Below are 27,355 nucleotides of genomic sequence, written 5' to 3'. Positions count from 1 at the left end.
GGCCACCTCCAGGAGAGCACAGGTGGCAGTTCTTCTGGGATCTCACAGCTTCTCTGTTTTTATTAGGCTTTCTGGCAGGTATCCTCTACAGTATGACCAACCCCTGAGATGCACTTTCTTTGGACCACTCCATGGAATTTCTTCTGTTCACCTTCTACAATTTCTTCCCGATATCTTAAATTAAAAATGTCTGGTGAAGCCTTTCGGTGTTCATTCTAATCATTGGTTTATGATCAGATTAACTCCATTGGAGTGGCTCTAAGGAGCCTGGGAGTATCCTTAGATGGAAATATCGTGTTTCCCTGTGAAGGATGTACTCTGGTTTGCAACCTGCCCTGGAAACAGCTGCATATCCAGCAAGAGCTTTTTTGGGGTCATGTTGTGGCTCTGTTCCACACATTTCCAGCCTTCCCTATATTAAGTTCCCACTTGCTGTGGTTTTCATAGCCTCCATGCTCTGTCCTGAGCAGATGCAGCTCACACCTATTTCCATCACCAGCTGGATGGGGGCAGTGCTGGTGGGGCACTTGTCCATTGATAGGATTGCACTTTCCTGGGAGAGAAGGAAGGACGCAGAGCAAATGGCAGGCAGGAAAGCAGGCAGATGCCAGAAAGTAGTGAAGTTACGTTGCTTCATGAATACCTCTCCTCTTTATTTGGTGGTTCTTTGCTGTTTATGTAGCCAAGAGCCACTCTCCAAAGCGAGTGGGAGTGTAGCAGGTGTGGTGGTGTAAAGGCAGTGTTCCCCTGTGCGATTTGGGAGACACCTCTCCTAATGACACTGCTGTGAATGATACAGTGTCATGATCACTGCATTCATTGGAAAACTGTCTTTTTGCAAGAGTAGCACTCTGAGTGTGGCTGCTAGAGCCCCATTTCCATTAATTACACTGCTCCCTCATAAATTGCCCTTGCAGTTTCCCTCGGTAATACTATTCATCACCTCCTCTTCTAAACTCTGGATTTGGGGTATACAGGGACATGTAGGCAGCTGCTGTTTATATTTTAATGATACAGCTTGCTAAATGCTTCTTTGAGAAGAAAAGTGTTATAAATAATTCAATGAAATTATTTTGTAGTACATATGTATATCATATCCTGTTGGAATAGCATAGTGTCACTTTATGCATGCAGATAGGAAGCTGTCTGTGTGCACTGCTGAACAATTTGGGATCTTAGGAACCTGAGGCTGTGACAAGCATTACGATATGATGCATTAATGCCATTTCTGAGCATTAGCGGATTCATCCCCAGAAGGTCTGTGCTTCCACTCACTAGTGCGTATTGTGTGATCGTGCTGCCATGGGAGGAGCTGCCTTGTTCTTGCTGTGGCTGTTTTAAATGTGGAGAGTTTTATACTCTCTCTTTGGTGCTTTTGTGAGAAAGAAGATGCAGTTGTTTTGTATCTACATTTTAAAATGAAAATAAAAATCTTACCTTGCTAATGACAAAACATGAAGACAAATTATAATCTATATTGTCTGCCATAGTACTTGGTTTTTCAGGTGGGGACTAACCTCTATTTCTGTTTGGTTGTTTTTTTTTTATTGGGGGGGCGGAGGTGTTGGTGAGTTTCTTGTAGAAGCAAGATGTTTTCTTGTGTGTAAGATTCTCTCGGAGGAATAGCTAGGTTGGCCTGTTCAGGTTCGATTTTTTGCATACATGGCTTGAACTTAAATGATGCTTGTGGGTTTGCACTGCAATTGAAGAATGTTCTACTTGGTTTTGGCCCAACAAGAGATCCCAACTTGTTTTGATGAAGAGGCAGCAGAGGAAAGGAGCGGAAGCCTAGAGCCAGATGATAGGGGACAAATAATACAGTGTTTGCTTTTACTGTAAATATCTACAACTTCAGCATAGAGTAAATCTAAAGGAAATTCTATGTCAAGCAAAATGCTGTTTTCTCTCTATTGTGCTGTCATATTTAAGCTCATGCATAATTAAACCTAAAATACATGTTATTTTCTATTTAGAAGTATTTAACCAAAATAAAAACAGCTTTTGTAGGAAACCAGATTGTTAGGAGAGACTTCGCAAGGGATCTAATCCTGTGAGTAAAAGTACAACTGTGACTCATACCAGCATTGTATCAGGCTCCCTAGGAACAGGGGCACTTTGACTTTTTTTGCTTCAGCCTAGATGGGGAAAGCTACAGAATTTTAAAAGACAAGTGATTCCTCATTTGTTAATGCACACACTAGTCTCTCTTGCCAAATTTCTGTCTGTATTTCTAGATACTGAAAGAGTGGTCAGCTTTTCTTAAAATGCTCGACACGTGTTACTGTCTGTGCTCTTTTGAAAATCTCTGTCAATATCTCAAAGCAAAGGGGGGGAGCACTCTAAACCCATGGGCTTTCTTGAAATGTCTGGAAGTATTTGGTTCCTGCTGTTTGGGGAAGAGAAACCTTCCCTTGTGGGCTGTTTATTTCAGTCTTGGCTATTGCTTTGTCAGTTCGGACCCTGCTTCTTTATTCTTCCCTTTCTGTCTGATACTGGAAAGTGCTGGAGAAAGTATTACGCACTGATTCGACTCAGTTTGATATGATTAAGAACTATTATGTTCTTAAAAAGATCTGTTTATTCGATTAAGTAATTTGAGTAACGATACAGAAAATTGTAAGTTAGGATGATGGTAAATGGCTAAGACTAATTATTTACTTGTTACAGAGCTGTGAAACACCTAGTTAATGGAAAATGTGTGAGTAATTGTTTATATAGAGAACAATCATCAGACTTCTGAGATTTTTACCAGATATGTATTGCAGTCATAGTTAGCAATATGTTAATTTTTGGGTGGTGAGACCTCATTGATCTTATGCTATGGAACGACTGGTGCATCATAGGATGGATGTATTTTGCTTGGAGACAGTATCATAGGCAGCCTCTAACCTTATTTGTGTTAGGAAGCTGTAGTCTGTTGTCGTGCTGAAGCGTGATTTCAGAGTTAGTGTTGCTTTATCCAAAACTGACCGTCTGTCCCTAGATTTGCCAAGCAGCAGTGGAGTAAAGGGTCCGAGCTTCAGTGGCAAAGCACCTGGTAGGCTTTCTGCTCACTATGCCTTGGCCATGTAGTCCCAGCAGCTGCCCGACTGCAAAGAGAATGACAGAGAATAGGAATGAGTGGAGCTGCTGTTGTATTTCTTTTACCCTAATTTCTCCTGAAGTGACATAGGCTGTGGAGAGTAGATGAATGATGGTCTGCAGGTTCAGCAGGTTGGTCTGAATCAGTATTGATCCCACCACTGTGTTTTGCTACTGTATCTTTATACTCTTTCTTTCTTACTATTCATACAAATAGAGAAATTCTCTGTAAATATAAATTGGAACAATTTTTTAAATCCAGATGGCAGTTTTGGTTGGCTGAGAACTGCAAGACTGGGGCCTTTTTATAATGTTATTATTATTTTTTTAACTGCAGGTATTTATTGTTGCATGCAGACAATAAGTCTCAAGAAAAACTGAAAGATTTGTTTATTTCCACCATAAGTAGTTTCTTTTTTTTTTTTTTTTTTATCCCTAAAAGTTGCACTGGTTTGTCCTTCGTCAAACCGATCAACAGCAGGGCTGTTCACTGTAGATTTTGTCTTTTCAAAGTCAACTTCAGGGCCAGTGGAAACTATGAAAATTAATTGTCTGCCCTTTGTAAAAGCCATGACCTCTGTAATACCAGAGAGATGAACTGTGGATATGAAGGGAGCTCCTAGGAGTTTGCTGTACAACTGGTGTGAATAGTGATTGATTGGGTCTGACCTGCAGCTGTCTGATACGTACTGGGGACAAGCTGCTGTAATAGATGATATAAATTGTAGCAGTGATAAGTAGAGTTGTCCCCAAAGACTTTTGCCTCCCTCCCTTGCCTTCCTCCAGACAGTCCTCCACTTTGGAGTGCTGCCTTCCAGGCTCTCCAAACCAGGGCTTGGTCTTTGCTTTCATCTTGGCTGAAATTAGCACCACAGAAGTCTCCACGTTTTGGTTTTTGCTCCAGGTGGTTAAGGACTGTGCTTTCTGGCTGTCGTGTAGGCTCAGTGCCTTAGAGCTGAAATAGATGCCAAGAGAATGGGTTGAAGCAATATAGGTTTTTTTGGAGAGGTGCACAGGTGATGCTGTGGTTAAATTAACTGGAAAAGGAGGGAGGCTCCCTCTGTGTCACTGTAAAAGACACCTCACTGCCTGGAGGAATTCCCAGGAGACAAACCTCCCTGGAGCTCAGGTAGCCTGCGTGAATGCCCGATTTACTGGATGCTTATGAGGGCTAAGAATCACTTCTAGATTTTTCTGTAGTGTTTGGAAAGACATTATCCAAATGGAAAATGACTGTATTGAAGGCATAGGCAAGCAGCAAATGCATTGTGAAAACAGGACCTCGGCAGCACTGTGAACCATGGCTTTGGAAATGAATTAAAAACTGCTTGTTGCCATATTATACTCTGTGAGACACATTTGTTCTTTGAAAATCTTTTGGTTAGTCTGCTAACATACTGTTGCATTGCTGAGTGGGAAATTTCTAGTTAAATTGTAATAAAGTGTCATAAACCTTAAAGGCAGTGATGTTGTATTCTTTCTGTCTGTGCAGAGCCTGTGTTGCTATGGCCCTAAACCAGAATTTCCTAACACCAGAAAACCATAAATGATAAATCAGGCATATTTATCTAAGGGCTCATTTAGAAATAAAGTTGTTTAACTATATTTTCTTTTTAATAATATATTTAGTGCTTTTTATTAAGTTGAAATATGCAAGGTCTGTTTTTCATTGCTGCAGTGTAAGAACTCCATCCCAGTGTAGGCGCTGTATTTCTTCTTCTCCAGCCTTTGAATAAGACTTTTCCTGGAGATGCTAAAACTTGTAAGAGCTGAAAAAATCTCTAAGGGTTTTGCTAAGTCATGGAACTCCTTTCCCGTAGTGATGTGTTAAGGAGATAGAAAACTAACGACCAAGTACCTTAATAGAAGACTTTCCAGATGTGGGTGTAGTTACATTTATATAGGAGGTGATACTTCTGTGTTCCCCTGTTCTCTTCAGGGAGTGCGTTCCATTTGCAGTTTGTGGAGGACAGCAGGAGGAGTAAGTGCTGCCATTTCTGGGAGTCTCTCATGTCTGTGGTTTGTTTCATAATTTTTTTCCTTTTTTTGAATGTTACTGGTCTTGTGGTACTCGGGGAGGAAGAACTGAAATGTGTAGTTGTCACTGTTTTTTTTCTGTTCTTCCTGTGATGTAGGCCTGGCACGTCTCTTGAAATACAAACCCAATTTGTAGTCAACTTCAGTGGTCCCTGGAGTTGGCTCCCTTCCCTTTTGCTCTTAATTTCAGGTGTTGTCAAGTTGTGCCAGAGAGCAAGTGCCGTTGAGATGTTTGGTCTCCAGAACTGAATACCTTAGTAACACGGGCTTTGTTAAGTTTTATTACTTGGCATCTTCTTTTAAAAGGAAGAATAAAGGGGAAATACAGGGATCTTGTAGGGAATGCTCAAAGAAGGGAACCTTGAGGACAGATCTCTTAGCCATAAAAGATCTTGAAAAACTGGCACTCTGCATGGCTTTCTGGGAGTACTTCAGTGTCCAAAGTCTTGGAGAGGATGTAAAATGCACGTGCCTTGGTGGCCCAAGTTGTATAGCCACTCCCTTACTCGCTCTTTGCATGCTGCATGAAGTGTAGCTGGAGTGTTTTTTTGGACTGGTGCCGAAGCGAGCTTTCTGTGGGTTGGAAAGGAAGGGGAACAAAGTAAAAGCAAACAGCCTGCTCCCCCCCCATCTGCCCGTGGGCTCCTTCCCACTGCTATAAGACAACAGCTGTGGGAAGCCCAGGACTGAAAAGCTTTCTGAAACATGATGAGTTGCTTAATCAGATTTCCATGCTTGGTTTCAACCTCATGTAAATAAAGAATGTGTAGGGGAAAAGTTTGTGTGTAATTTGAACATAAACGTGAAGGTAGATGTCTGTTTGGGGGGAGGTCTTGGTCATGCAGACCTTAGACCACTTTCTCCTGGCAGAAGGGACATTCTGAAAGTTAATTTTTTTTGAGGTGGCAAAGGAGAGGTTTTGGAAGGACTTTGTATGAAGGAAACTAATTGCAGCTAGTGGCTGCAGGGTGGATTGGTTTTGTTCTCACTTCCCTGGCTGCCTCCACATCTCTGCTTGCCCTGAGAACTCCTGAAGGACAATGGGAAATGAACTGGCTTATCCGACAATTAATTTCAACCCAGTGATAACTGGGCACAAGGAAAGGAAGTTATATGAGGCAATAAAAGGAGACAAAGGAAGAAAGTGATCTAAACAGCAACATAAAGAAAATATTTGGGAATAAAAGTAGTCATCAACTTGTACAGTAGGGTGTCCAGCAGCCCTGCTGAGGTTGTGTGGGATCAATGTATATGTTCATTCAGTTATGTCTTGCACTACAACATTTTAAAATCGCTACTAGAATTCAATTGATTTCTTGAGTTCTACATAGTGCAGCGTAAATCTTCCACTTGCAGCGGGACCCAAGTGTCTCCAACTGCAAGCTAGCTGCAGTTTGCCAGTTCCACTTCATTTCGTTTCAGACTCAACCCCAGAAGCCAAACCACAAAAGAGCTTCCTGTCCAGTGGAAAATGAAATGCAAGAGGCGATCCTTCTGTTGTTAACAGGAGATTGCAGGGAGCACAGCTGGCTCTTGCTGAGGTTGTGTTTGGGCTTGATTAACCATTTCGCCAATTCGGCAGAGGCTCCTGGTTGCTGGATATAAGTTAGATACTCTTAGTTCTAACTGAGGAAAGTAGTTTAGTATGCAGGGTAGTTTATAAAGAGGCTTGTTGAGCAGCAGCCTGATGTAATGAAAGGTGAAAAGCTTGGACCGTTGCATTTCTCAGGGTTCTTTTTCCGAAGGGGAGCTCTGCTTGCTGCCTTATTTATCATGCACTGGCTATTTGACCTGTGGAGCCATCACGCTTTTTCTTGTTTAGTTTTATTCCTCTCAGAGCTTAGAGGTTAAGCCATCAAGGGTAATTTTTTTCTCTCCCAGCGCATTTATTTACTAAATCCTGAAATTGTCAAATATCAGTGTATTTTCTCCGCCTCTCCCCCAGGCAGTGTGCGTTGGTGTTGATCATGGGGCTGGTTGTGCAGAATAAGGAGGGCTTTGCTCCTGTGGGCACCATGCAGTGGTCTTTGTCTTCTGCTCCCCTCCCCAAGTGCCATCAGTGGGAGGCCTAGCAGAGCTCTGCTCTGGGAGGACTGGGGTTTTATTTGGCTGGGAAAAGGGACTCGTGGATGTCTATGTGCTCTTGGGTCTCTCACTCAGAGCTGGGACAGTGTCTGAGAGGGGTGCCCTGTGCTTGACGTGAGTCATCTGCAGTCACAGAATTACACAGTGGCTGAGGTTGGAAGGGACCTCTGGAGATCATCTAGTCTAGCCTGCATGCTAAAGCAGGTTCACCTAAAGCATCCAGGTGGGTTTTGAATCACTCTAGAGAAGGAGACCCCACAGCCTCTCTGGGCAGCCTGTTCCAGTGCTCCATCACCCTCAAGATAAAGAGGTTTTTCCTCGTATTCTGGTGGAACTTCCTGTGTGGCAGTTTGTGCCCGTTGTCCTGTTGCTGGGCACCACTGAAAAGAGCCCGGCCCCAGCCTCTTGGCAATGGCCCTGAAGGTATTCATGTTCTCAGTCTGCTCTTCTTCAGGCCAAACATTCCCAGCTCTCTCAGCCTCTCCTCATACGGGAGATGCTCCAGTCCCCTCATCTCCGTAGCCCTCCGCCAGGCCCTCTGCAGTAGTTCCCTGTCTCTCTTGACCTGGGAAGCTCAGAACTGGACAAACAAAGTCCCTGGAGTGTTTGTCCTGCTCGGTGTCTGAGGAATGAGAGGTCCTTTGTGGGTGCGCTCTGCCCTCTGTCAGGAAGGCCCCATGCCCGAGGTGCTGCCCTGGCAGATGCGAACTGGACATTGGGACACCCACCCTGGGCCACAGTAACTCATCTGCTCTGCCTGCTGCCGTGTTCAAGGGCTTTCCTGGGCCAGCTCAGAACCAGCAGTGAAATCAGTAATAGGTTTTTCTTTCTACTAGGCATGAGAATTTTTCAAGAAAAGGTGTTTGCACTTCTTACTTCTCCTTCACCTGCTACAGCTACTTGGAAGCACGGAGGCTGTAAAATGTGGAAGAAAATGATGGGTAGAAATAACCCGAGTTTTTGTGTCCTTTAAAGGGATTTAGTTGGACGATTGGGTTATGTCCAAAATGACTGCCCCGCACTATCTCTTGACACCTTACTTGTGTGGTGAATCCTTCCTGGGACCGAGCTAAGGCAGGATCTGCTGCGTGGTCACAGCTGAGAAACACATGGGAAAATAAAGACACCTGTGAAGAGGGCTGCTGCAAGCGTGGCCGTGGGGAGAGACGGAGGGAGGGAAGGAGCAGCTGCTGCCCAGCGGTTGTTTTTCTGAAGGAGTTCTGAAGACGTAAAAAGTGGAATGCATTTCTTGGTGGGCTTATTTATTATTTTTTGTTTTCAAGGGAGAATTTTAGCATTGTTTTAAGGCTTAGGTTCAGCTTTGTTCTCACTAAAGGAGTCAGATGCTGACTGTTGACTTAACTGCTGAGGAGGTGCTGACACTTCCAGCTTTTTCTGGAGCTACTCTTCAATTCCTCGGAATAAATCAGACATTAACTACTGATCTTTTTTTCCCCTCCTTCCTAAACCAGAGGGCAGCTGTCAATGGCTATTTTCCATTAAACGGTTACCCAGCTCAGTTTGTTATCCCTCTGAATTTTGTTTCCAAAATAAAACAGTTCTTCACATATTTCTGTAAGCCTTGTTACTGCATTTACTGAGTATCCTGTGTGCTGAGGAGCCCTGCGGTTCCCACAAAGACCCTCGTGTTTGTGCTGCGAAGTCTTTGGCTGGGTGGCAGGCGGTGTGGATGAGGAAGCAGTGAGACGCAGAGGGAAACTGTGCAGCCTTTTTCCTTAACTGAGTCATTTTGTTGGGTCTTACTTAAGCAAATGTTGCTTGAATGCAGCTCACGGTATTTGCTCAGTGATCCGGTGGAATGTCTGGGATATTTTTGTTTTTCCTTCAGAGCCAAAAAGCAGGTTTTGGCTCTAAATCCCAAAGCCGCCAGCCTGAGGCAGAGTCACTGTGCCTGAGGTGGTGCGAGGAGATGGGCACCGGGGCTGGCTCCGAGCGCTCCCTCCGTGCCAGGGGCTGGCTGGATTAATTAAATATGTTACAAATGGCTACAGCTAAATTTGCTTTTAGTGAAATGAAAGAAGTGCCGTGACTGACTGAGCTGATGGGCAGCCTGCTGCAGGCCTGTCCCCTTGTATCTCAGCTCCGCTGTGGATCAAACCAGCCAGTTTCAGCGCCCAGAGCTGCGCGACCCTCCGGTGGGCCCTGACCTGCTCCAGGCACCCTGTGGCGGTGGCACTGGGGCTCTGTACACACTGCCATTGCAATGAAGCTCCCCACTGGGGCCACCTTATCTCCTGGCTGGCTTTCCAAATGCTGCACTGTGTTCCTCAGCCCCAAGGGACCAGCAAACGTCCATGACTCCTCTCAGGAGAGTCTTTCCAAAGCTTTGTGACCAGGGATGGGAGGGTAACATACTGCATGAAGGGGAGGTATTCCAGGTGGCAATGGCCACAGGGAAATGTGGCCTTTTAATCTTATTTTCTCTTATATTTTTTTATTTGGTTTTATCTCTGAACTAAAAAAGGTGAATTTTCAGATTGATCAGCACCATATCTAATGAAATCTTCTGATGCCTCTTGGAGGCACTGGAAGATATGGGGCTGTATCCAGATGGCTCTGGCTTTCACCAAGCCTGGTGCCTGGTGGCATGGCTGGCTGCTGCGGCTGCTGGGGTACAGGGAAGCCCGAGTGCAGTTTTTTTGGGCAGCAGCTTCTCACAGTGTATTCCAGACCTGGCACTGATGTGGCGATTGAGCTTGCCTTGTTCTGGCCTTAACAATATATGCATGGAGGCAGGGGGAAGTTTGAGCTTTCTTGTCCTGTGTGTGCTTTTGTACTGCTAACGCAGAGAGCATCTGCATGTTGATCTGCGTTCCAACAGCAATTTGTAGCAAGACATGTATGTGCCCTTCCAAACCTGCTTTTGTCTGCTCCTTTCTTCAAGTCTCCTCTGTATTCCTCTTAAGTATTATTGTGAGTTTACCTGATCTTTAGGCTGTTGCTTCTTGCTTGGCTGGGGCAAACTGACTGCTTGCTGACTTGGAGGGTCTATACCAGTGCATCCTGACACAGCCCATTCCAGTTGCTTTTTCATTACCACATGCCCTGAAGTTGCCACAGGAGAAATTCTTCTGATTTTAGGAAGAAAATGTCTCCTTACCTTTAAGTGAGGAATATTGTACTGTCTCAGATCAAACATAATCAGTTGCAACTAGACCAGATTGATGGCTAAAAGAACGTTTATTTTAAAACACAGATTGACAAAAGAGACAGTCATCTATTACTAAGATTTACATAAGATTCAGGATCCTCTAGGTCATCCTCTGGTAACTGCAAATGTGCAAATACCTGTTGGCGCAAGTTCAGTGCTCTATTTGCTTTAATTTTTCTGGTTTTTTGTTAATTTTGTTGATGAAGACCCTCATTATCTGGTGTGGAAGAAATACTTATATTAAAGAAATAACTAAGTAGTTAATTTTCCATAAGGTCCTTTGATCATGGTCTTGAATAATAAGAGAGGCCAGAGTCCTGTGTGCGTACGTGTTCCTTTGCCAGACTCCTGTGCCGAGAGCATCTGCCCTTGTGTAATGCAATAATTATAGATCTTTACAACTTGGATCTGCTTTCTTGGAGCAATGATAGTCTCTGGACTGGGGATAGGGAACAGAGGGAGAAAAAGAAACTGGGCCACCTAATTTCAGGGGAACAACTGAGGCTCATGAATTAGGAGCAGTTATGGTCCATAGGGGAGTCAGATCTGAAGTCAGGTCAACACACGCAGGAGCTAAGCTGTTCTTTATCTCCTATGAAATGCAAGTAAACGATGTGAGATTGATGACGAAAATGGAGTATGGAAAGTAAAATACCCTTATTATTTCTGACAAATTGTGTTGTGCTGGAAGTGAAAATGTCTGTGGCAGCAGCTAAATTGGTCTTTTCAAAGTTGGTAAGCTCTTGAGCCTAGTTATTAAAAGATATTTTCATTATACTTTACTGGACTGAAGGGGATGAAAACAACAATGTCAAAATACTCAGATGTTTTTGTATGTCCAGGACAGTGCATGAAAGATGACATCGATTAATCTTCATGTCCTTTGGCATGAGACATCTCTACATGTCAGATGGCTGCAGCTGTGTTATGAAAGGGCAAAGGCACAGCATTCTTCTGTTGAGGACAGTTTGGTCAGATACTGACACTGGTGTTGGCAAGTCTCTAGGGTGAAATAAGGAGCTCTTCAGAGCATCTTGGCTTTCAGTAAAGGTTTGAATGTTTGCAAGCACAGAAATGCTGAAACCACAAGTGTATTTTATGTCATGTTGGGTGACAGTGGCTTGCCAGGGAGCGAAGGATCAGATGGAAAATGCCAGTTTGCCGTAGAAGGGCTGGGAAGAATGTAGATAATTTTTAACATGCACAAGAAGTTGTTGCAAGTTGATCTTCCAGAGATCCATGGGAAAGATGAAGCACACAAACCAAAGGACTAAAAGTACCATGAAGAAATATATTCCTACCCCTGAAAGAAGACAGGATATAAAATGCCTTTATTTCTCTAAGGTTAGCACAGTGGCATTGAGCTGGCTTTTCCTTTCCTTTTCTCACTTAAAATACAGTGTCCAAAACAAGTAAAGACTGCAGCAGCTTGATGATAATTTACACGTTACAACCAACCTGTGGCTACCCTGCCTTGCACTGAGGCTAAAGGGCAGGGAACATGGCTGCTGGCCTTGTGTGTATAGGACGATTTGCTATAGGGCATGCCTTGCTGTCACAAATAAGTCATCTTCCTGGACTGATGTTTGCTGCCCAGTGACCTCTGTCCAGTGTTTTGGAGGAGGAAAAAGCATTAGTCAGTCCTGGTGAACTTGGGCTGGTGGTCAGAGCTGTATTATCATAGATGCAGCTTTCAGCCTGAGCTGTGGCTACTGCTAGTCCTTGTCAATAATTATCCTCTAGTTAGTAAGCCTATACAGCTGAATCTGTTCAGGCACTTCTTCAGTGTGTGTTTGCACATGGACACATAATAATAATAGCAATGATGACAGTAATAAAGATAATGATAATAGTAGTGTCTTTCTGTGCCCTTCACATCTGGTTCTTATGAGTATTAAAGATGAATTTTTTTTTTATATATATACTTTCTGATGGCTTCACACTGATGAGACGCCATCAATTTTAATGGAAAAGATCACCAGTGGGAATTTTTGCCTCAGAATAATTTTCTTCTCCATCTGATAATGGGAGGAATATTCTGTTCTTTGATCTTTGGTTGGCAAACTTGGAAACTGGAAAGGGAGATGGTTGTACTGTAATAGCTTTACTCTATTGATGTGATGGTCGGTGGTTTCTGGGAATTTAAATAAAGGTGAGTGTGCTGTGAGATGTGGTGAGGTAGAAGCTGAAACACAGGGAGCATTGCTTGTGGAATAACCTTGTAACTGAAAGCTCAGAGATAAGTACCCTGTAGATCTATCTTTTGCTGGTTTTAGTTTGTACTGGTAATGTCCCTGCACTTACATAAATGTTAATACCTAAGTTACTAAATTGGTCAGCTCCAGATGGATTAATACGTAATGGATAACATGTATGTGATACTTAATCATGAAGAAAACTTTGTTCTGAACAGGATACTGCCTTGTTTTATGTCAAATATTTGATGTGTCTTGCCAGCCCCTGTATCCCTGTTCTGTGTTTAGCAGGGATTGTGAAGTGATGAAATGTTAGACATCTGTCCTCGCTAAGAGCTTCGGTAATGCTGCTCATGTGAAATGCTTTTATCTCAACTAGGAAAAAGAAAATGATCATTTCTTTAAAAAGAAAAAAAAAAACCAACCCCAAAACATTAGTAGGTGTTGATGTTTCTATGTAAGACACAGTACAAGAGAAACTCTAGAGAGTTTGTTTCTTGTCTCTCTTGTGAACTCCTTGTTGTAGTATCTAAGCACCTTATAAATATTTACAAATGTGTCCTCAAATGAAAATGAAATGTATATGATAGAGTTGCAAGGTGGTGTTAAAGGAAGCAAATTTCTAAAGGTTCCTACACAGTTATACTGTGACAGAACTGGGACACTAAACCACACCATTATCTCCCATTTTGGTAAACAAGGCATCATCCATCCCATCCTTCTTATTAGTTACTTTTGCCTTGGCTGCTATCAGAGTAAATCACTGCTTGCTTTTTTTTTTTATTTTATTTAAATACAAATACTTTATGTGTAAGGAAATACATTATTTTTTTTGTAACTTCATACTTAGTCAGGCCACGCACGTATCGATGGCCAACAGGGGGTTGCAGCTAGTGGCAGGGCAGGAAGAGGGAGAATATTAAACTTGATTTACACTCCCGTGTGACAGTCCCCTCTGATGTTGCTCCTCAGCTGCCAGAGGTGTCCTGAGCATCACTTGGGAGTCCTCTGTGCTGAAAGCTGATGCTCTGTGTGCTGGGGGTAGATTTGCAGCACTGAGCTCAGCAGCACTAACTGCCTGGGAAGACCTGTAATAAAGCTTCCTAAGTGGGATGTAGCTGCCTTTGCTTTCCTCTCCTCGCCCATTCCTCCTGCTGTTGTGGCAGGGCATCTCACGTGCTGTCAACAGCTTCCTCTTGCAGACAAGCGTGTAATGAAATGATTTCCTGAATTTACTGTTGTTCACTAATGAGAGGTGCTTGTTTCTGTGGGCTCCAAGTGATACCGGTCTCCAAACAGCAGCTGGGGGGACAAATGTTGCAGTGGTGGCAGCATCTTTGCTGCGGCTGGGAATTCAAAACTGTATTTGGGCGGTGACAAAGAGCGTGAGCAAGAGGCTAGTTCTCTGTTCCTCAGGGTTTAAAGGCTTTGTACAAATCTCTTTTGAAGTCAGCGAAGGACTTCTGTTACTGTGATGGGCTTTGAATCTAACCCCAAATGCTCAATTTATTTACAGCGTGTGTTGGTCTTTTGTTAGCTGGCTTGTGAATATGAAATGGTGCTGAGCAAACCTTCAGAGAATATATTGAATGTGCAATTTTGCACACTGATCTTGATCTTTTCAAAGCAGTATGACTGTGGGTATATGTTGAAATACCCCACAGTATGTTGCAGACACATTCCTTGTTGGTCTTGCATGTGCTGTTTGTATGCATTTAGTTGGCGCTGTGAGCTCTGAGGTTTTCTTTTAGGTTATTCTACAGTACTTTTGGGAACTCAACTCTCATCACTACTAAAATAAAATAAAGCAAAACACTGGTAGGTCTTGCCTTGTTAACTGTTCTAGCTGTTGTGTGTCCCACTGTTCCAAAAAATAGAAAGCTTTATAAGATTTAACATACTCCCAGTGCAAAGCATGAATATTTATAGGCAAAGAATAAGACTTCCCATTTTGAAATGTCAGTGCTATGAAATTGCTTTTTTGGCAGGCGTGATTAAGCCACACAGACTTCCAATAATGTTTTGTAAGCTTTTTCCTTAATTACGGCTTAATTTAGGTCTCTGAGTTTAACAAAACCTATGAAGCTTGCAGCAAAATATTTTTCTTGTGGAAAATTGTGTTTGCATGGAATACAAATCCTGTATTCCTTGTGGGTATGATTTTTTTGCTGTGTTTAAATGTGAAAATCCCATAATTTTTATTTGCATTTCTTAAAGCATATACAAAACAAAAATAGCTGATACTCTGTGTTTAATACAGAATTGTGAAGAAATTAGTTTGGAAAGTGAATGTGATTACATTTTTTTCTCCAAATGCCTGGAGTAAAATGCACATGAGGTTATAAGACATCGACCAAAAGGCACAAAATTCTGTCTTAAGCAGTTACTGCTGCAAGAGACAAATTAGAGGCAATTTTGCTTTCATATAGTTGTTGTTAAGTGCACTGTTCTGACAACAGCAATAAATAGAATAATCCGCATAATTGTATTTATGTGGCATTGATCTGTCTTTTTCTAGAGAAAATCCCTTTTCCCAGATAAAATAATCTTCCATTCAGCTGTAAGTGGAAGAAAGCCTCTTGAGCAGCTGCACAGATTTAGGGGAATGTTTCTGCAAAGGCTTAATAGAGTGTTTTGGTACGGACCTTCAGTAAATTTGATTTTTGGTCAACAAAATACAATAAGGGCACTAAAACCACCCTGCTTTCCTGTGCAGATTGGATAACATGATATTTACTCAAAAGAGCTAGACAGAAAAGCACAGAGATGATGTGATTAAACTAAGGTAGATTTAGCACTAGACTTTTTTAACAGCATATTTCCTTAAATTGATGTCATAAATGTCTCAGCCCTGCTCAAAGATAGAGTTCTGAACAGCTTTGAGCTATTCCTGGCTTAATACTTAAGTAGAAACAGCAGAAGTGGTGGAAAAACAGGATCATTTTGGAAAAAAACATTCAAAAGCTTTAAAATTCTCTGCCATGATCATGCTTTTCTGACCACCTGCAGCTTTGCATTATCAAACTGAGAATGTCTCAGTCATCCTAATATTAATGTTTGAAATACGATACAAATATATCATCTGAATAAAGTAGAAGGAAAAAAAATGGTTAGCGTTACAGCTGCCTGGGGCCTGCTCCGCTGACACTTAGACTTGCTGGCGTAAGCTTAGGGGTACAGTCACGGGCTCTAGAGCTGGGCTTTCCAGGGGACCTGGAGAGGGTGAATCCCTTGACACTCAGAGACTGAACAATTTTAACATCTGGGTTTGAATGCTGAAGTCAGCATCTGAGAAAGCAAATATCTGGAAAGCAGTTTGAAAACTGTTTTACTGGAAATGATGGGGAAATTGGGGAGTTTGTATGTGGGGATGCTTTTATTTTCTGAATAAAGGAAAGTTCCCTGGAATGGCAGAAAGCAACACCGGAGTCGGCCACCTGTGCTTCACCTATCTTTGCTCTTCTTTGCAGGTTACGTATTTGGGTAAGGTTTCCACAACAGGGATGCAATTTTTGTCAGGCTGCACGGAGAAACCAGTCATTGAATTATGGAAGAAGCACACGCTCGCCAGGGAGGATATTTACCCAGCTAATGCCCTTCTGGAAATTCGCCCTTTCCAAGTCTGGCTGCATCATCTGGACCTCAAAGGTGAGGCAACAGTCCACATGGATACCTTTCAGGTAGCACGTATAGCCTACTGCACTGCTGACCACAACGTCAGCCCAAACATCTTTGCTTGGGTCTATCGGGAGATCAACGATGATTTGTCCTACCAGATGGACTGCCATGCTGTAGAGTGTGAGAGCAAGCTGGAGGCCAAGAAGCTGGCCCATGCCATGATGGAGGCCTTTAAGAAGACTTTTCACAGCATGAAAAGCGATGGCCGGATCCACAGGAACAGCTCATCAGAGGAAGTGTCTCATGAATTTGAATCTGATGATGGCTGACTGAACTCATTCGTGGTTCAGCAGAGGCAGAAATGGCCTAGGGAATGAGACCTGATAGATGAATACAACAATTGAAACTGGGGAATGAAAGGACTGCCAAACACTTGTCTGACCAGCTTTTTAAATCAAAAGAGCAATTCAGTACCTACAGATATGCATCATTAAAGTAATTACGTTACATTGAAATCTGCTGCTGTTGTAAAAGTGAGGAAAAAAGCTCCCTCCCCCAACTCTCTCACCCACCCATCCCTGTCCCTTTCTCATCTCTGTAGTTCAGGTGCATACCAATGAAGTAGACTCATTCCTGTTTGTCTTACAAGACTGGTCAGGCAATTTTATTAGTTGCTTCTGCGGAGTTCCTAGCTGGGGGCTGATGCTGATGCACAAGAGCAAGTAAACCTGGAAAGCCCTAATGGTTCCCGAAGAATCTTTCTCTGTGATGCATCACAAAAAACCTTTGACCGTACGTAGGCTAAGACATCCATACATAGCCTTTTAGACTAATGGCCTGGCATTCTGCAGTTAATTCACATTTCACAAATAAAAAAATGAAAGAAGATGCTTGTATGTACACATTATATCATATGCTATCCTTTATTTTATTCATTGTACTTATTTTCTTAATATACCTGCTGCCACGTCTTTCACCCAACACCAGTAGTTGCAGTTTCAGACTATATACTGCAGGATACCAAAAAGGGGTGGGCAAAAATTCTCCGTGACGGCTAGGGGTACAGCGAGCCAGCACCATTACCTGTGCGTGTTCCAACCCTCATGTACTTTGCAGGAGGAGGGCCCACTGGTAAGAGTTGAGGGACACTTGGGTCTGTCAGCATTCGAACTGTGACTTCTCATCAACCTCAGGTCTGAAGTGATATGAGTATGGTAGCCTCAACTCCGTGTCACCGGTCTCCACATTGCTGGCCGAGTGGCCCTGGTGGGATAGAGCTGGTGGTGCCTCGTCACACAGCCAGGGCTGCATTACTGAAAAGATCAAAGGAAACAGTCCCTTAGGAGTCAGGTTTGAACATCTGTTCTGGTTGAGAAGCTCATGTTAAGATTCCCATATCTTTCCTTGTTCACAGATATACAGAGTCATGCCTTTCTTAAATGCAGATGTTTAATAAAACTCAAATAAAAGGAAAAACTTGTTTCACTTGACGTTTTTTAAAGCCGAGAGCAGATCGATAGTTTGCAAGTAATGCTGCTCCTTTGTACAATTTTGTTTGTAATTATGGTAATGTTAGGGGCACTAGGGCACCTTACAGAAGCCTTAAAAGAAAGCTAATCAAAGCAGATAGCTCTGTGTCTGTGTTTTGTGGGTCTGTGTTTGTATGTGAGAGCGTATGTGTGAGTCCAGTGTTAAAGCGTATAGATTGAGCATGGGAGACATTGAGGAGGGCCCACACCTCTTGAAAATATGCTTGTTGCATTACAATGTATGTAAACTATTCTCCAGCATAAATGCATTCATACTTTAATAAAAAAAAATAATGTTTTGAGTTAAAGCTTGGGAGTTTTAAGCTGTCTTTCCAATGCAAACTGTGTGGGTTTTTCATGTCTTTTTATGTCTGTGGGTTCTGTGTTTATTTCATTTAGTGGAATGAAAATGTTAACATTTCTATTTAGTATTACATCAGTCTCCATGAGTCCTACCTCTAACATTTTTAAATTATTTTCTTTTAAATATTTAGGTAAATTATTACTGTGAGATTATTTTTTTAATTTTGCTCTGTATGGACATGATTTATAATTTCTGCTTTGCAGGAGGTGGCAGAGATACTCCCCCACCCCCGCTTGGCCAGCTGAAATGAGCGATTCTGGGTGAGAGCAGTATCTTGCCCTGCTTACGGAGGTGGCAGAATGGCTCATGCATGATATTAGATGGTGGCATGGGGAATAAAATACCAGGCTGACAGCTTCCAGAAAGTTTCTTTCTGAATCTTTGGATAATCTACTCTTTACAAATATGGCTCTAAAAATGATTTATTTTTTTCTTCCCACAGTGCTCATTCGGAAGCAAAGGGTCATGTATGGGCTATAGGGTGGTCACAACAACAACAAAAAAAGAAGTCTGAGTCCTGCCATGTCTGTACCTGTCTTTTTGACCAAAGGCAGAATTAGGCAAAACTTCATTCAACTTTTTTTTTTTTTTTTTTGTTCAGAGCTGTAATCATGTGTTAGTTTCTTTACTTGTTTGGATGCTCTGCCACCAAAGCTGCTGTGAATCAGCGTGTGAAGTCCCCTGTTACATCCTCTCAGCCAGATGTCCCTGCTGACCACGGAGAGGTTTCCTTGTGAGTCCCAGCCCTTAACCTAGGGCTGCTCAAGTGTGGGAGGGGGAGAAGGTAGCTACCAGCAGGGAGGACTACGGCGGATGATTTGGGTTTGGGATTTTCACTTCTGGAGCAAATACTTAGAGGTGTGGGGTGTTCTTGCAGTGGGGGGGTGAGTGTGACCCTTCTGACTGACACAGCCTGCCCTTTTCACCAAGCGGTCCAGGCCAGAGCACATCTGGACAGAAATGTCAACATTATTTTGCTTTTAATCATGGTCTTTCCTCTGACATGCTGGGATCTGCTGAAAAGATCCTATCTTTCTAAGTCACCTGCAGGCGTGGGTTATACAAAGAATACCCTTGCTGGGGTTTTTCTTCTTCTCTATTTATTTATTTGTTAAGGACTGTCTAAATTTCTGCAAACCATGCTGGCTTTATTTGGAATTAACACACTGAAACCGACAGAAGTAGAAAAGGTTGCTTCAATGTGCTTTTACTTTTACACCCTGAAGTGGTGTCTCTCTGTTCCCCTTGTCATGTCTGTGACTGGCAGCATCTGCCAGCAAGAGCCCTGGGCTATGGCGCTACTCCCTGCTGTAGCCCACAGCTACCTGGGAGTGTGATTTTTAAGCTGTTGTTACCTGCAGACCGTTGTCTACGGTGATGCTCCATGTCAGGGCATCATGTGTTGATGTTAGCAGCACCACGGTGAACTCGCTCAGTGATGGGGATGCAGAGTACTCGGTTGTGGTTTTGGACTGTCTTGTTTCATGGCTTGGTGTCAGAAATAGGTGCTTTTGGAAACACAGGGCTTGCCTGTTTGGTAGTGGCCTATGTGCATTTGGAACTCTGTTCCTGGGTGCTGCTTAGGACCCTAAAGGGACCATTATGGGAGGTGGCTGCTGTATGTGCAGCCCTTGCTGGCCTTGCACCGAATTACAATGGGTTGGGGAGTTCTCACAAAGATAATTTGTATCGTGGCATCTGCGATAATTCCTCAGCATTTGGAGGCTGTAGAGTACATGAGAACTTTGAATGATAAAAATAAAAAGGAGAAGATTCTAGACCTTGTGATTAGAAACTCAGACCCTTTGAAACACAAACCAGCGATTTTCTAAGTGTTCAAACATGCAAGGGAATATGAGGGAATGTGAACTGCAGTCTGTGTTAGAAAACATGAGACTTGAAAAATAACCAGTATCATGAGTTTGGATCCTTAGATAGTTTGGGATTCAGGCCATATCCCTTTGCGTTATCAATACCAAATGTGTGATGCCATTTGCATGAAGGAGAAAAGCTTTTACTCCAAAGCTGCAAGTGTATCAGTTATCACTGATTATCAGTTGCCAATAGATACCAGAATGAAACATCAAGTTAAAACGTTTCCTTCAATTAATTTGTTGGAAAAGGAAAATCATAACGTTTCCATCAGAAGTCACTTCCAGTTGGCTAAAGGCTTTCCTTTTCAACTACAAAGAGCCCAGTTCTGGATCTCACTGCATCCCGCTGTGGGTTGACGAGTTCCTTTGGCATCAGCCAGAAAAACACATGAGGGATTTCTTTCCCTCTTCTGTGTGTAGGGAGAGTAGAAAAGGGTTGAATGTTCGTGTTACTAGAACTGCAGAAAAAGTGGAGAACGTTTAGGTCATTCCACCTCAACATCAATATGCAACATCACTGATGTTTTGTCAAGGTGAATTTTACAAGTTTTTCTAACTACCTTAAGAAAAAAAGAAAGTAACCGTTATTCTATGTGGAGTAAGTTTGTTCAGTTTTCAAGGCCTAAAGTCTAAATATCTTCCATTCCACCAAGTCTTCAGTGGAGCTGTGAGTGAATGATTGCAGCTCAGGAGCAGTTGTGCTATGGGGAGAGCAACATGCTGCACTAGCAAGCACATGTTGCTTGAGAATTACTTAGATGTGTATGGGGGTTTTTGCCTGTGGAAATGGAGAAAAGCAGAGAGTCATTTCTTTCATGTTTTAAACATAAAGGCCCCGAAGAACAGTGTAATGTTTTGTTTTATTTGTAAAAGTCACCCAAACCACAACCAAACAAAAAACCCCAACCATCTGCAGCTGGTTCTACAACCTAACTTTCTAGTAGTGAGCGGCCTCATTTTTACATGGAAAAGCATTTGGATATTGCCAATGAATTGCATTTAATTTTCCTAAGATGTGCAAATAAATGCCATGTGATTTGTGTGTGCCTTTGACACAGAGGCAACCCTATATCAGTCTCTTAGGAAACTTTACGTATATATGTTATTCTTGGAAGCTTTGAGACTTCAACATCCATGTATTCACAGTGAATTTTATTTAAATTGGAAGATTATCTGTGTAGAAATATGTATGCATATATATACATACACATGTACATAGACACATCTTGAAACATGATGCTTGTCAATAAATATTTTCTGTGTGATGGATATATGCAATTGTAGATGTATGTGTGAAGGCAATCTTGCATGTTAGTGTTGAGATAAATGGTTTACTTCTTAAAAGTCATTTTGCTTTAGTGGGAAGCAAATTAACTTGTCTATCTACTTGCAAAGTTTTATATACTATATGCATTATTTACCATTTACCACCAGAGCTGGCCTGCTCTATGTCCATTTAGCTCCTGTAACAATGATGTATAACTGGGCTTGTTTTTCCCTGTGGCAGTGAGTTATTAAGTTGTGTATAATTGGGAAGTGATAGCTTAAATATGTGGTTGTTATCCTATAGACGAGAGTGTTCAGTCTGCCAGCCATTTACGGGAAGAGAATATCTCCTTTTGTGAAAATAGAGACGGTCATTACACCTATTTTATAAGGTAATTTTAAACAGATACAGGGTGTTTTGTTAAAAGTCCATTAAAATGCTTCTTGCCTTTCATTGTGCAATTGCCCCAAGGCTTATTTATCTCCATGACATGACTTCTGCACTGCCCCAGAGCCAGGCTGGGGAAAGCCAGGGGTCAGCTGGTGCCCCCGTGGCTGCAGGGGGGCTGTGCCAGGGGCATGGTGCTTGCAGGAGCCTGGGCTGGGGCAGGGGAGTCGCTGGGGGGCTGCAGGAGGCTGTGAGAAAGTGTGTCAGGCTGTTGGTTGGAATTTTTATAGCTACATTGCACAGGCTAAGCTTGAAGCTTGGGAAGACCTCTCTTGTGTGGCAGTAATTCATCGTAAGTGCTATGACAGTTTCTTCACTTGGGATTGTAATTGGTTTTGATCAGGGCTGTTAAAGCAGAGACAACGATTTCTTGAAAACCATTGTATGTTTGGAGAGATGTTATCTTGTCTTCTGCAGTGCCTTCCCTGAAAAGGGTTTTGAAACATGCTGGAAGCACAGACATGGTGCATGTGCTGACCATGTGCTGTGAATGGATTAAAGTCGTGGGCTGCTAAATCTGTGCGGGGGCTGGAAGGGCACGGCAGGGCCCCAGCAGGGAAGTGTGTGTCTACGGGATAATGGAGGTGGCCAGCTGAGATTTTTGCTGTCTGAGCCTGAGCTGGGTATGTGAAAACCTGGGTAGTCCATCATTCTTTGAAGGGCTTCTCCAAAGCAAACGGTTCAGTGAAGACTGAGGAGTGAGCATAAGCTGCTGGAAAGCTTTCTGTGATCGGTTCAGCAGAGATCCCTAGCACAGCCGAGTGATAGAAAAGTCTTCACTGGAATGAATAAATGTGATGTGCTCAGCTTCCATGGCAGCGACGGGGCTGGGGATGGTGCCTGGAGGTAGTTGGGTTTGTGCAGGCTGGACACCTGCCCAGTGCCGGGGCTTCGTGGGGTGCGCAGCAGCAGCGAGTGGCTGTGTTCTGGTGGGATGTGCCTGTCACAGGGTGCTTGGTGGGCTCCTCAGGTGGCACTGTCTCCACTCATTCTCATTTTCCAGTGGCTGGTTGAATGAATTCAAAAAGTTACATACCTGATTTACCCCACTGAAAGGGAGAGGAGCTTCAAGTCTTGTATCTCAGCAAGAGATACAGGTTGCTGCGAACTCTTCAGCAAAACTGGAAATGAGAAAATAAGTTTCTAATGTACAGCTAAGGAAGCATCAAGGATACTTGGACTAACAATCTCTACATCTACTGAGCAGGTCCTTATGTGAAGATAATCCTAAGGCTGTGCTAGCAGCCTAAGGAGGCGAAGCCCGAGCCTGGCACAGGAATATTCTAGCACAGGAATATTCTGGCACAGGAATATTCTAGGTTGTGTCGGCAGGAGGCATGATTTCCAATTATTGCTAGAAAGATGGGAAGGCATGTCTGGACGGTGTTTGTTCTTTTTTCTTTAATGTCTGAGGTGGAAGGTGTATCTGAAAAGGCTGTTAATGTTTTCTCATCAGGAGAAAACTGCTCACCCACTACTTGTTTGTGCACGTACATTGGCAAGGTGAAAGCATCTATTGAAAACGTGCCCTTAGAAGCAGCCCAGCTCCGGTGGCAGAGGAGTGCAGTTTAGTTACTCTGCATGTCGTGTGGTACAGCGTCCACGCATCCCTTTCACAGGCAGGGGGCCATTACTGCATGGACTGGAGCATCGCTGTCCTTTCTCAGCTTCTACCCTCAGAGCAGGAAGATAGCACTAGTAAATGTTATCTGTTGTGCTTTGATTTGTGCTGTGCATTACATTCTCTGTTATTTTCCTGTAAATTGTAGCGCTCTTGGAAAGAGAGGAAACATTATAATCCTATGAATAATGCATAATGTGGCTGGTATGTTTTTCTGTGGGCCCTATAGATTTTCTGGAACAACGGATGGGAGTGGATTTCATTCTTGGAAAGCAAGTAATTTTTCAAAGTTGATAAGGGCCGTGTGCATGTGAAAAAGTAAGTTACTGCTATCTCAAATTAGTTACCTCTCATTTAGAGATAGCAGGAATAGTTTTAGACATATTATTGAGTATATATTTAATCAAGGTCTTCTTGCACAGTTGGGTTAAATTGTTGTGGCGGAGTGCTCAGTACCATGCCGGTGCTCCCTGGCTCGGTCTCATCTTTAATGGATACCAGATCTGGTGGTTTCAAGTAACAACAGCTTTTCCAGATCCCAAGACAATAATGAAATACACAGAGGAACTTCAAAGGAAACTCCTCTAGAAAGGAAAAACAAAGTTAAATGATGATATAGTCAACTGTGGGATATTTTTATATCCATAAAAGATGTCAGGCCTATCCCAGTGCAGAAACAGGTGAAATATGAAATGGAGCTTGACTAATAGACTGTGCTTCACATCTACCCAGGCTCTCCTAAACGGGTTGCGGACTGATCATCTCTGAGGTTTCCAGGTGGATTTCTTTGTGTTTGTTCAAGTCAACTCTGGCCACGCAAAGAAAAGGTGTTTGGATCTCCCTGTTTCTAATAGTCTTTGCTATTCGGTAGGGAAGGAATGGCCCAGGATGAGCTGGAGCCAGGTCTGCTGTGGGAGGTGCTGCGTAATCCCTGCTCGGCCATCCTGCCATGCCTGGCCTCCGTGTCCCTGGGAGGTCACTGTCACTTCCAATGAACCCTGCTCTGCTCCCTGGGCCTTCGCAGTGTCTTCTGCAGGTAGCATGCTCTGATTAAATGTGTGTGACCTGTCAGAAAAATACATCTTTTCCTACCAGTTAGTGTGTGCTGAGCAGAGTGGGAAAGGCCACAGTCTCCTTCCTGCACTCTGCAGAAGGATGACCGACGCTACTTGCCCAGTGCTTGCTAATTGACTTGTTACAGGTCTCTGCTGGTGTGCACGCAGTAGGGGAACCCCGTCCATACAGCCTCGGGTCACTGAAATCTTGATGTCAGGGTGGTGGCATGGGACAGGACTGGTGGTCCCATCTGACACACACGTCTCTGGGACAGCAGCCACTGGTGGGCACGCTGCTCCTGTGGGGTGCTCCTGTGGGGTGCTCCTGTGGGGAGCTCCTGCAGCTCGGCGGAGCCACGGGCCGGACTGACCGGTGGGCTGGTAGCGCTGCATTGGTTTGCAGGCTGAAGCGACGCTGAATTGTGCCGAGCTTTCCTAAGGCAGCATGGTCTCATGCAGCAGGTCACTGCATTCCCTGTGCCTTACTTACAGAAATCCTGATTTATGCCATGAGAAGCATTAATAACAAAGAGTTTCAGCGTGGTTCACGTTTTGCCTGTGCGCCGCAGTGGGTCTCAGCTAATTCATCAGCAGCGGTTTGTTCTGCTTGAAATCCTGGAGAATAGCTCCTCTCCCGAGGTATTTCTTCCGACTTAATTGCCAAGTTATAGTGAAATATGAGGTTCGTTGTTGTCTGCTGGAGCACTGGGGATTCTGTGTTGTTGGCACATTTTTCATGACCTCGTGTCAGCAGCATAACTAGGCTATGAGATAATTTGTATGCTTTAGATGAGCAGCTGCATGCATCTTAGCTGGAGAGAGAAGTAAGTGTGATCAGTCCAGCAGAGTTAATTAAGTAAAACAGAATTAACTCTAATCTTGTAGGTTAAGTGATGTCAGATCATGCAAGATGTATGTAACTTTCATGCAGGTGGAAATCAGAATGGTCTGATCTGATGTACACCAAGAGTTAATAAAAATGAGAGAAACAATAGCTGCAAATGTGGAAAAAAATCTACGGTCATTTAACCGCTGAAAAGGAAAGAGTGTAGTATCCTTATTTCCCCGTGATGCTTTGGTTCTGCAGTGGCTTTCCACTCATTTCCTAATTAAACAGTTTTGAGGTTGTAAGGAAGGAGGACCACTCTGCAAGCTCTGTTCCTTGTCCTTGTATTGTTGCAGGTGTCACATGGTTATCACAGGATTTTGGAAGCTATTGAATTTGCTGATATTTTGTTGGCAACAGGGATTAGGGTTAAATAGTACAGGAAAAACAGGAGAAGCAGACTTGTAATGGTGTCTGGTAGTCCTTAAACTGCCTCTCTGTGGAAACCATGTGAGTTGTTATGAGGAGCGATGGAGGACAGATTCTGCACTGGCTTTTACCCTGCAGAAACCTCCCTGCATGGGAGGTAACTGATGCTTTGACAGGAGACCTGGTCTCTGAGCTGTCACCCTGAGGAGGCACTGGTTAGACATTAGCTCTGTACTAATAGCCACAGCATTTTTCTGATATATGTCTGATAAAACTCAAATGTATTGAGTGTGTTTTCAGCAGGTAATATTTGGGTGGAGGGGTCTCGTCTTAGCTGTCTTTTGAAAATCTGGGAATTACCTTGAGAAAAAGATTTAGGGCTATTTAGTATTTGTAGTTCAGAAGAGCAGCAAAATCGTGTTATTAAACCTGCTTTTACTGAGTTTTATTGAGCCGCAATATCTGTCATCCTTGGCATCCTTGACAGCTTACATGGTCTGTGTGCTTCTGTGGAGGAGAATGAGAAATACAAGACAAAAGCCCCTGTAGTTTATTATAACAATGCAATTATCATGGGTTTTAGTGTGTGATGAACCGTCACCTTGTCAGGTCTTTCTGCTGCATGCTCCCAGGGGAGAGCGACATGGTGGGGGAAGGCCAGCTCCCCATCCACCTGCCAGAAATGATGCGATCAGAGGTGGCTCCACTGCCAAAACTGAGACACGGTATGGATAAGCGTAAGCATAAAAAACAGGTGGGGGACTTGTGGAAAAAACCTTACCTTGGTGCCTACTGCACAGAACCTGGCGGTCACAGCAGTGCTCAACCTCCGTATGTTGCTGCCCTGTGTCAGCATGAGGTACCAGATGTTGTAAGCCCCAGGCCCTTACCTGACGGATGGTTTCTGGGATGCCATACTGCAGCACGTCATCTAAAAGGAAAAGGAGGGTGGTCATTGCGTTAGCGTGTCGTTACCTACTTGAAAATTTATATGGGGTTGTCACATCATGAACATTTTTAAGCAAGTACAGAATGCAAGGTTTTGTCTAACACAGTAATAAATGAACATGTGGTACCAGAGAGTGGATCTCAGGAGAAGACCAGCAGAAGTTAAAGGCTGCATTCCTCAAAATCTTGTTCACCCATGCGCTTTTGTTGGTACCTGTTTCTAAATGCAAGGAGTCCCACAGAAAAGTGCCAAGATAAAAAAATCTCATGATGCAAGCAAAAGAAAATGAGTTTAATGAGTGCTGTGTGTTCTACATCCCATAATTTTATCAATAAGCTCTCAGACTTCTAGAAATTGCTCTGAAATTGGCAGCCCAGGCTTAATACCGTCTACCATTTTGCCATTACGTGCAATTTTAGTTCTCAAGTGACTCCAATTTTACACTCCCAGTGATTTAAGCAGCTGCATTGTGCTAAGGCTGGAGTGAGGACATGCTTTTGTAATCAAGCAGCCCAGCTCAAAATTTTATGGCATGATGGTTACTGTGCCATTCAAACTATGCCCCTTACACAGAAGTGCATTCCTTTGATTTTACCAAAGAGACCATAAATATAACAAAAAAGCATAGCTGGAAAACATGATTTCATGCCTGGATTTTTCAGCTACTACAAAGAGTAAATGAAGTGGTCTCTTTGCAGTGAATTATGCTCATATTATTTGTATGGCTAGCAGAGCTCATCATTAAGCTTACCAGAAAATACATGCCTGTTAGAATGTTTAGAGGAACAGGTAACTCAGTTTTCAAA

The 27,355-nt window shown here is 43.2% G+C and overlaps 1 protein-coding gene across 3 annotated transcripts in view; it reads left to right on the top strand.

Moving 5' to 3' along the window:
* PID1 (phosphotyrosine interaction domain containing 1) overlaps positions 1 to 18,025 on the top strand; it is a 91,200-nt gene extending 73,175 nt beyond the window's left edge. For all 3 annotated transcript variants that reach the window (XM_040613706.1, XM_040613708.1, XM_040613707.1), the window contains exon 3: positions 16,041 to 18,025. In XM_040613706.1, the coding sequence (XP_040469640.1) occupies positions 16,041 to 16,517 (477 nt within the window). In that variant the 3' untranslated portion in view covers positions 16,518 to 18,025. The remainder of the gene's footprint in view (positions 1 to 16,040) is intronic.
* Positions 18,026 to 27,355: the final 9,330 nt, after the last annotated feature.

This window comes from Falco naumanni, chromosome 13 (genome assembly GCF_017639655.2).
Source record: "Falco naumanni isolate bFalNau1 chromosome 13, bFalNau1.pat, whole genome shotgun sequence".
Classification (NCBI taxonomy): Eukaryota; Metazoa; Chordata; class Aves; order Falconiformes; family Falconidae; genus Falco; species Falco naumanni.
The sequence above is the reverse complement of the archived record's forward strand: the minus strand, read 5'-3'. Positions and strand labels throughout refer to the sequence as shown.